Source organism: Marmota marmota, unplaced genomic scaffold (genome assembly GCF_001458135.2).
Source record: "Marmota marmota marmota unplaced genomic scaffold, marMar, whole genome shotgun sequence".
In the NCBI taxonomy this organism is placed as follows: domain Eukaryota; kingdom Metazoa; phylum Chordata; class Mammalia; order Rodentia; family Sciuridae; genus Marmota; species Marmota marmota.
In genome coordinates this window covers 3,556,694-3,565,903 of record NW_026000205.1, presented here as the reverse complement: position 1 = coordinate 3,565,903, position 9,210 = coordinate 3,556,694, and the positions used below count along the sequence as shown (strand labels likewise).

The 9,210-nt window shown below is 57.3% G+C and overlaps 1 protein-coding gene across 1 annotated transcript in view; it reads left to right on the top strand.

Moving 5' to 3' along the window:
* Npas1 (neuronal PAS domain protein 1) overlaps positions 1-9,210 on the top strand; it is a 33,587-nt gene that overhangs the window by 14,548 nt on the left and 9,829 nt on the right. The window contains 10 exon segments of the mRNA XM_048791233.1: positions 1,589-1,662; positions 1,902-1,991; positions 3,918-4,017; positions 4,020-4,088; positions 5,339-5,454; positions 5,784-5,941; positions 6,452-6,558; positions 6,947-7,094; positions 8,181-8,275; positions 8,915-9,208. Of these exon segments, the coding sequence (XP_048647190.1) occupies positions 1,589-1,662; positions 1,902-1,991; positions 3,918-4,017; positions 4,020-4,088; positions 5,339-5,454; positions 5,784-5,941; positions 6,452-6,558; positions 6,947-7,094; positions 8,181-8,275; positions 8,915-9,208 (1,251 nt within the window).

Genomic DNA, 9,210 nt, shown 5'->3' with positions numbered 1-9,210 from the left:
GTTGGGTCTATTTTTTCTTTTCTTTTTTTTTTTTTTTTTTTTTTTTTTTAATGTGGTGCTGGGGATCGAACCCGGGGCCTTGTGCACGTGAGGCAAGTTCTCTACCAACGGAGCTAGAGCCCCAGCCCCTTACCTTATCTCCTTCTTAATGTCTCTGTCCTTATCTCATTTAAAAAAAAATAAGTTTATTGAGGTAAAATTTACCTACCATAAAATTAGCCATTGTGAAGGGAAGAGCCCAGTGGCCGTGAGTACAGTGGTCAGGATGCTCTGCAGCGGTCACCGTCGTCACCTCTGTTTGCAAACCGTCTCCATCACCCCAAAACAATCCCAGCCCCATCAAGCCCCTCCCCTTCCCCCAGTCCTGCAACCACTCACCGTTTCAGCCTCCATAGAGGCCGACTCTGGACGTCCCGGGCTGGAGTCCTGCCCACGTCCCTGTGTGTGCCTTCTTCCACTTCGCACTTTTCTCAAGGTTCGGCCACGTCCCGTCACCTGTCAGTTTCGCTCTGGCTGCGGAACCGTGTAGCATCGTGTGCTCACACCCATGCCGTCCACGCCTCATGCATGGACATTTGGGGGGTCTCCCCCTTGGACCAGGGGTGCTTTACCACTGAGCACATCCCCAGCCCTTTTTATTTTTATTTTTTCATTTTGAAACAGGGTCTCGCTAAGTTCCTAAGGCTGGCCTCAAAACTTGCGGTCCTCCTGCCTCAGTCTCCTGAGTTGCAGGAATTACAGGCCTGCACTCCCCCGTACCCAGCTCACACTGTGGTGTTTTGTTTTTGGTACCAGGGATTGAGCTCAGGGACACTCACCACTGAGCCCCATCCCCAGCCCTATTTTGTATTTTATTTAGAGACAGGGTCTCACTGAGTTGCTTAGTGCTGAGGCTGGCTTTGAACTCTGGATCCTCCTGCCTCAGCCTCCTGAGCCGCTGGGATTACAGGCATGGTGTGATTTGCATTTCCCTGACGACTAAGGACGTTGAACACCTTTTCAGAGCTTGTTAACCATCTGTACATCTTCCCTGGAGAAAAGCCTATTCAAGTCTTTTGCCCATTTTTGAACTGGGCTGTCGTGTTGCAATCCCCCGTTCCTTCCTGTTTCCCGGGGTCTCTCTCAGCCCGTCTCCCACCCGCCTCCTCACCCTTCAGTCCTCTGTTCAGATGTCCCCCACCTATTCTATTCTCCATGACATGGCCACAAATTATAGTTCTGTGCCTGTTAGTTTCTTGCTTTTCTTCATCTGCACCTGGCCTGGGAGCTCAGTGAGGGCGGGCTGGGCTGTCCCGGTCACCTGGTCACACCCCAGCACTGCCCACTGCAGGACCTGTGGCAGAGGTATTTAGTGAGCTTTGGGGGCGTTAGTGAGTGGGAACGAACGAATCCCTCTCTGCCCCCCCATCTGTCTGTCTCAGTCACTGTATTTGTGACTCTGCCCCCGCTCCACCTCGGGTCTCTTCTCTACTGGGCCCTGGTCACTTGGGGGAATCGTGGGGGATTTGTAGCCTGGCTCCCTGGGGGCCTTCCCAGGCCAAGGTCAGCCAGACCAATAGGCCCTGGCCGCATCCTTCCCTCCGCCCAGCCTCGGGCCGCCGGGGCCCCGCGACGCTGGTCTCCGAGGTCTTCGAGCAGCACCTGGGAGGACACATCTTGCAGGTGAGGCCCCTTCCTAGCCTGTTGCTCCTCACTGCCACCTGGTGGCCACATCGGGGAACAGCACCCCTTCTGCCGCATCATCCCCTGGGGAGTGAATGCCGGGCTTCGCTGTTGCCTGCCCCTTTCGAGGGTCACCGAAGCCCACCACCCCCAGGCAGAGACCCAGATTTCAGAGCTTGCCTTCCCGCTTGCTGGCTGGAAATCCTCCCTACTCCTGCCTCCGTTTCTCCCGACTCTAGTCCCTGGACGGCTTTGTGTTCGCCTTGAACCAGGAAGGAAAATTCCTCTACATCTCAGAAACAGTTTCCATCTATCTGGGCCTCTCACAGGTAAGGACCACCAGGGGGCCACCATCTCCACCGCCTGGCCCGTGCTTGCTTTTGCTCTCTCCAGACCCCCACCCATAAAAGAAGTGGACTGAATCCACAGTCCCCAAAGTGTGCTCCTTGGAACCCCACGTGGCACCCCCCAGCTCATCTTCATGGTGGTGGTTGGGGGAAGAGTCATTAAAATAACAGGTCAATTTGAGGAAAGCAAATGAGCTGAAAGATCCGTTTGTCAGTAACTGGTTAGCCAGGTGCACAGTGTTTGCCAGCACATTCCTTCTTAATCATTTTACAGTTTGTAGCAATTCATGTTGGAAGGGTTTGAGGCTCCCCGGCCTTGGGGAGTGAGTATGTCCCCACTCCTGAACTGGGGATTGAACCGTGGGGCAATTTACCACTAAGCTACATTCTCAGTCCTCTTTGGGACAGGGCCAAGAGGCTGGCCTGGGACGTGTGACCCTCCTGCCTCAGCCTCCTGGCTCACGAGGATTACACAGGTGTACACCACCTTGCTGTTTTAGTTGATTGACTCTCATTATGTCGTTAACTCAACCTGCTGTTTCTGCCCCAGCTCCTGCAAAATAAAAGGAGGGCAGGGAGACTCGGAAGTCCCTGGCTCAGGAGCCCTGGCCACTTGCAGCTTCTAGGCCTAGCCAGTCCATTCAATGCAAATTGCTGTCAACTTTTATCATTTCTACAAATCTGTTGGCAAATGGGAAATTGGGGAACTTCGGTTCATTGGCTAGCTGGTTTTTGTGCTCAGTTGGTCATCAAGTTGTTAGAAATTCCGGGAGTGGGAAGAGAAAGAAAAGGAATTTGGACAAGAGGAAGGGGACACACAGGAAGAGTGGAAGAAAGGCTTAAAAAGGGGGGGGGTCAAAGCTGGGGGGATGGTTCAAGCCTATAATCCAGTGGCTCAGCAGGCTGAGGCAGAAGGATTGAGATGTCAAAGCCAGGCTCAGCCAAAGCAAGGCAGGCGCTAAGCAACTTAGTGAGACCCTGTCTCTAAATAAAATAGGGCTGGGGATGTGGCTCGGTGGTTGAGTGCCCCTGAGTTCACTCCCCAGTACCCCCTCAAAAAAGGGGGACTCAAAGCCAGGTGGTGCACACCTGTAACCCCTGTGACTCAGTAGGCTGAGGCAAGAGGATTGCAAGTTCAAAGCCAGCCTCAGCAACTTAGCAAGACTTGGTCTCAAAATATAAAAAAGGACTGGGGATGTGACTCGGTGCTCCTGGGTTCAATCTCAGGTGCAAAAAAAAAAAAAAAGTGAGATCAGAGTCAATGAGGGGGAGCAGCAGTCCAGAGGGATGAGGACTAGTGGGAGACCCGTGACCCCGGTAGAGGGGCGATGAATGGAGAGCTGTGGTCAATTAGCAATGTGGGGAGGGGGCTTGAGTGGGGACTGAAGGCCAGAGGTTCCTGAGGACTCGGGGCAGGAGTGCAGTGGAGAAGAGATGGGGGTCCGGGCTGGGGGCGGCGGGGAGAGAAGGACCCCTGCGAGAGATTTTGGAGGTCGACGTGAATGTAGAGGAGCTGCCTTGAGGGCTCTCACGCTTTCCAGGGCTGGGAAGCTACCCCAGCGCTCGCCTTCCGAGTTCCCTGCGATCCCCGCCGGTGCAGGCTGCCTGCTGTAGGGTGGGAGCGGAGAGGAGCTAGAAAACCGCGGCTGTGACAACCCGGTGTCAGCCCAGGGCCCCTTCTTCCTAGAGTGGTCAGAGTTAGAAAAACTTTATTAATCCCTGGGCACGACTCTCCCCTGGGAGGGCGCAGGAAGAACCTGTTTGTGGCCTCCATTAAACAGGTGAACGTTATTTCTGCTAAAAAGCCCAGGATTGGCACGGGGCACACTTGCGCGCGGGCCCCAGCCCTGGGGCGAGAGGCTGCGCGCGCACCTGACGCGCCCCTGCACTCCCCTCGGCCGCCGGCAGGTGGAGCTGACTGGCAGCAGCGTCTTCGACTACATCCACCCCGGGGACCACTCGGAGGTTCTGGAACAACTGGGGCTGCGGACCCCGACCCCCGGGCCCCCACCCCGCCCTCCGTCTCGTCCTCTTCCTCCTCCTCCTCTTCCTCCTCGCTGGCGGATGCCCCGGAGATCGGTAATTCCAAGGACCCCCCAAAAGAAGGAAGCCCAGGTGAAGCAGGGGGCGCCTGTTCTGCTCTGTCTCCTTTAAACGAAACCCACTCTCCCTCGAGTTGCGCAAAGCAAGTCTGTAGAACGAATCAGCCTGAGCGGTGAGGCTCGGCTCGCTAAAACTGCCAAACTCCCTAGAATGGCCAGGCTCCCCAAGATTTGAGTTTCAGAAAGACCTCTCTGCCTGCTGAATAAAGGTGGGAGTGACTTCGGAAAATAATCTGGCAGGCAGGCACGCGTAGGGGGACATTCGCATTGTGCTGTGCCTTTAAGTACATAATTGCATTGGATTCTAACTAAAAGCAGGAACTATTATCTCCATATTACACAGCAGAACACGGAGACACAGCACAGAGAGGTTAAGTTAATTGCCCCGGGTCACACAGCTATAAGTGATTGAATTGGACTCTAGCCCAGGCTTGTCTCTCTTTCCTCCAGTGGAAATTTCCATTCTTGTGGTGCAGAGAGAAAGTGTTGGAGATTAGATCCTGAAAGCTACTTTTAGCTCTAAAATGTTGGGGGCCTATGAGGTTAACTCTCCCGTAAATTGGATTTTCCTATATTGGGTTTGCTTAACACCAAAAACACCTGGTACATCAGCAGGGACTGCCAGCTTGGGGGGGACGTCTATTACACACGAGGATGAAGTGTGGCTGTCTGCACCTGAACTTGAGGCACAGAGTACTTTATGTGAGCATTTTTGTAAGACCATATCAGGGCTCACAGGATAATCTGGATTTGTGAGTTTCATTAGTTGCTATTCCCGAGCCTCCCTCTGTGCCAGGTCCTATGCTGGGGACACAGTAGGGACAGTTCCATCCTCCTGGAGTTCACAGTCCAGTGGGGAAGACTGACCTGGTCCTGACAGACTGACAGTTGAAACTGGACAGAGCCCAGATAGGGGACCCCAGAAGGAACAGCTGGCCCAGCCTGGGGATCAGAGAGGGGCTTCCTGGAGGAGATGTGTGAGCCGAGACCTGGAGGGAGAGACTGCAGGACCCTGGGGAGCTGTGGTGGTTAGAGCAGGAGGGACAGGGTCTGATGGGAGCTTGAAGACCCGCCTGGCTGCAGCAGAGGGGAGATGGGCAGGTGGCAGCGAGCTGCATGATCAGGTGTACTCTGAGCCTATCAGGGTCCCGCGCCTCGCTGGCTCTGCGGTGGGTGGGGCTGTGTGACCTCTCGAGGACCCCCTAACTGCCCTGCTGTCCTCCCCAGAGACCAGCCCTGTGGAGGGGCCCGCCTCCTCCCGGGTGCAGGAGCGCTCCTTCTTCATCCGCATGAAATCCACCCTCACCAAGCGGGGGCTGCACGTCAAGGCCTCGGGGTACAAGGTGGGTGTGGGCATCTGGTCCCAGCCTCTGAGGCACATCCTGTGGTCTGGGGCAGAGCTTGTGCATCCCTGCCAGCGATGTCCCTGGTGCGAGGGTGACCCAGGGAACCCTGGTGGAGGCTTCTCTAGCTATAGATGGTTTAGGGAACCAGGTCTAGGATCTGGGGGCCCCTTCGTTCCCTCCGTGCCCCAGGGCCTCTGGGTGACAGGTGGAACCTGGTGGGATGGCCTGGTTATGGTCTTCCTGCCACTGGCCTTGCCCCGCCCCGACCATGCCCACTATCCACTGGTACTGCCTTGCTTGTCCCCAACTACACCCACCACCAGCAGGTCATCCACGTGACAGGGCGCCTACGGGCCCGGGCGTTGGGCCTGGTGGCTCTGGGTCACACCTTGCCCCCAGCCCCACTGGCTGAGCTGCCTCTGCATGGACACATGATCGTCTTCCGCCTCAGCCTGGGTCTCACCATCCTTGCTTGTGAGAGCAGGTACCGGGGTCGGGGACTGGGGCGCGTGGATGGGGCGCACAGGAGAACTGGGGTTCTGTGGAAGTCAAAGGGACTGCTGGGTCTGCGGACTGGGGCATCGGGGACCTCAGGAGGAGGAAGAGCAGCGGAGGGGCAGGGTGACAGGCAGAAGGGACCCTCCCTTCCCCTCTCGGCCTGGGAGGGACCCTTGGGGCTGGAGGAGGGCGGGGCCAACGGAGCTCCGCCCCTCCCCAGCCCTTTCCTCTGGGGCCTCTCCTCCCTCCACTCCTGCACTGGGCGGTGGGGAAGATTAACAGTGAAACAGTCCCCGTGCTGAGAGCACCATCAAAGCCCTGCTCTGCCACATGCTCGCAGCCACCCTGCGAGGGACACTGTTATTATGCCCACTTCACAGCTGAACAGAAGCCCGGAGCCCTCAGGGCAAGGGCTTGGACCCCGGGTCACTCTGGAGCCAACTCTGTTTCCCCCCACACCATGGTCTTGGACTCCTCCCCTCTTCTGTCATCCCAGAGTCAGCGACCATATGGACCTGGGGCCCTCAGAGCTTGTGGGCCGCAGCTGCTACCAGTTCGTCCATGGACAGGATGCAACCAGGATCCGCCAAAGCCACCTGGACCGTGAGACACACCACAGACCCCCCCCAACACAAACCAGACCTGAGTACCCTCACTGTTCCCTGAAGTCCTCCTTCAGGGCTGGCCACGGTGCCTCCTGCTGCACCCGTGGTTCCAAGGGCTCAATTTGTCACACGAAGAGGGCAGCAGGAGACTCAGCAAGGACTCAGGGTGTGGGCGGAGGGCTAAAGGGGCTGTGGGGTCTCTGACCCACCCTTGAAACGCAGCAGGCTTCGTACTGGGCCACCTCTGGGGCTCTGACTCTGGCTCTCTGTCTCCCTCTCTCTGCTGGTCTTTCCCTCTCTGCCCCCTCCTCCTGTCCACCATTTCTGACCCCCTCCCCCCCCCTGCCCTGTCCCTTGGGTCTCTTCTGACTCTGGGCTGGGTCCAGTGCTGGACAAGGGCCAGGTGATGACCGGTTACTACCGTTGGCTGCAGCGTGCTGGGGGCTTCGTGTGGCTGCAGTCTGTGGCCACCGTGGCTGGCAGCGGGAAGAGCCCTGGGGAGCATCACGTGCTCTGGGTCAGCCATGTGCTCAGGTGAGAGCTGCTGCCCCTCCTGTGGGCACAGAGCCCAGCCCCCGAGAACTCCTCCCAAGGATTCTGCCACCTGTCCACAGCTCGGGTGGGGGTCTTCAGGGAGAGCCTCGGGAACAGGACAAGCCCTGAGGGGTCTGAAAACCTGAAGGGGAAAGGAGACCATGAGAGGGAGGGCCTGGAGGGGACGGCCTCACTGGCAGGACACAGAGAAGAGTTGGGAGGGAGGGACAGGTTCATGGTGGCTTCTGGTCAATTTCAGGCTTGAGGGCCTGAAATTGACTCTGGGCACTGGGGAGCCATAGTAGGCTCCTACCGGGGAGGGCCACAGAGTAGACCGACTCATGGAAAATGAGTGGGAAAGGCAGAGGAGAGAAAGCTATTGCCATCAGAGGCCCAGCAGAAACAGAGGCTCAGGGCCACAGGAAGTAGGGGCATGGCTTGGGGCCGGTGTATAAAGTCATGAAAGAAAAGGCTGAGGATGACTAGAGGCCTTTCATATGGGGCACTGGGGAGCCATAGGAGGCTTTAGATCTGAGGAGGGTCATAGTCAAATCTGCTTTTGGGGAAAAACTCTCTTGCTACTGTGAAGATGAGGGTCTGAGAAACAAAACGGGTGCTGGGGGACCAAAGGAGGCTGGGGCAGGTTTGGAAAATGCCAGACTCTAAGGCTGGAGAAGGGAGAGAAAGCAGTCTTCTGCTCAGATTTGGGCTCTGGAGGGGAGCCGCAGGTCTGGAAGGGAGATGCTGAGATCACATGAGCACAGGGTGCCCAGGGGCACCCAGACAGAAACAGCAGGAGCACAGGGTGCCCAGGGGCACCTGACAGTACCAGCAGGCTGGCCAATGGCTGTGTGGATCTGTGTGGTTGGGCTAGAAGCCAACTTGGAGTTTGGGGGTCTGGAGAAGAGTCCTTTCAGTACTTTGGGGTGGAGGCTCCATATTCCCTGGTGCGGTCACCTGCACTCACAGTGTAGGGGGGGACTTCACTTACTGCTGCAGGTGGTGTGGGGCAGGAGGGCACCTTCCCTTGCCAGAGGCTGGGCAGCCAGGGACCCCTGGCTCCCAATGCCATCCTCTTGTCCCCAGCCAAGCGGAGTGTGGCCAAACACCTCTGGATGCCTTCCAGCTTCCAGCCAGTGTGCCCTGTGAGGACACATCCAGCCCAGGGCCAGAGCACACAGGTAAGCCCCTCCCACCTGGGCCCCTGGGAAGCCCCTCAGGACTGCTGAGTCCTGCAGTGTCCAGTCTGGAAGCCACATGTGGCTATTAACATTAAAATTAAAAATCCACTGGCATATGCCTGTAATCCAGCAACTAACCAGGCAAACTTGGGGATCCCAAGTTTGAAGCCAGCCTCAGCAACTTAGCGATGCCCTAAGCAACTTACGAGGCCCTGTCTCAAAAGAAAAAGGGTTGGAGACAGGGCTCAGTGGTTAAGAGTCCCTGGGTTCAATCCCTGCTACCAAAAAAGAATAAAAGAAAAAGGAATCCACATCTTGATCATACTCGCCACATGGGACAGTGCAGATCTAAAACATTTCCAGTAAGTGGAACGTTGTATTCTGGAAAGTTCCATGGATCAGCACAGGTCTAGATTGGGACTTCTCAACCTCAGCTCTACTGCTGTTTTCGAGCTGGACGGTCCTTTGCTGTCCTCTGCACTGGAGGATGTTTAGCAGCACTTCTGGCCTCTGCCCACTACATGCAGTGGCCCCCCTCCCAGTGTGACAACCTCAGCAAGTATTCCCTAGCTGAGAAGGGCAGGGCGAGCCCCCAGCCCACGTGGGAAGGCTGAGGGCTTCAGAATCGGCCCCTTCCAGAGCGGGAGCCCACGGTGGAGAGGAAGCAGGTCGTCCCCGCCGACAAGGACGAGGCCCCGCAGACGCGCAGCAAACGCATCAAGGTGGAACCGGCTCCCAGGGAAAGGCAAGCCCGCGAGGACAGTGGGGACGAGGAGCCCTCGGAACGGCCGGCCCCACCGCGAAGGGAGTTCACGTCTGTCATCCGGGCCGGGGCGCTGAAGCAGGATCCGGTGCGGCCGTGGGGCCTGGCGCCGCCAGGGGACCCCCCACCCGCCCTGCTCCACGCAGGCTTCCTGCCGCCCGTGGTGCGGAGC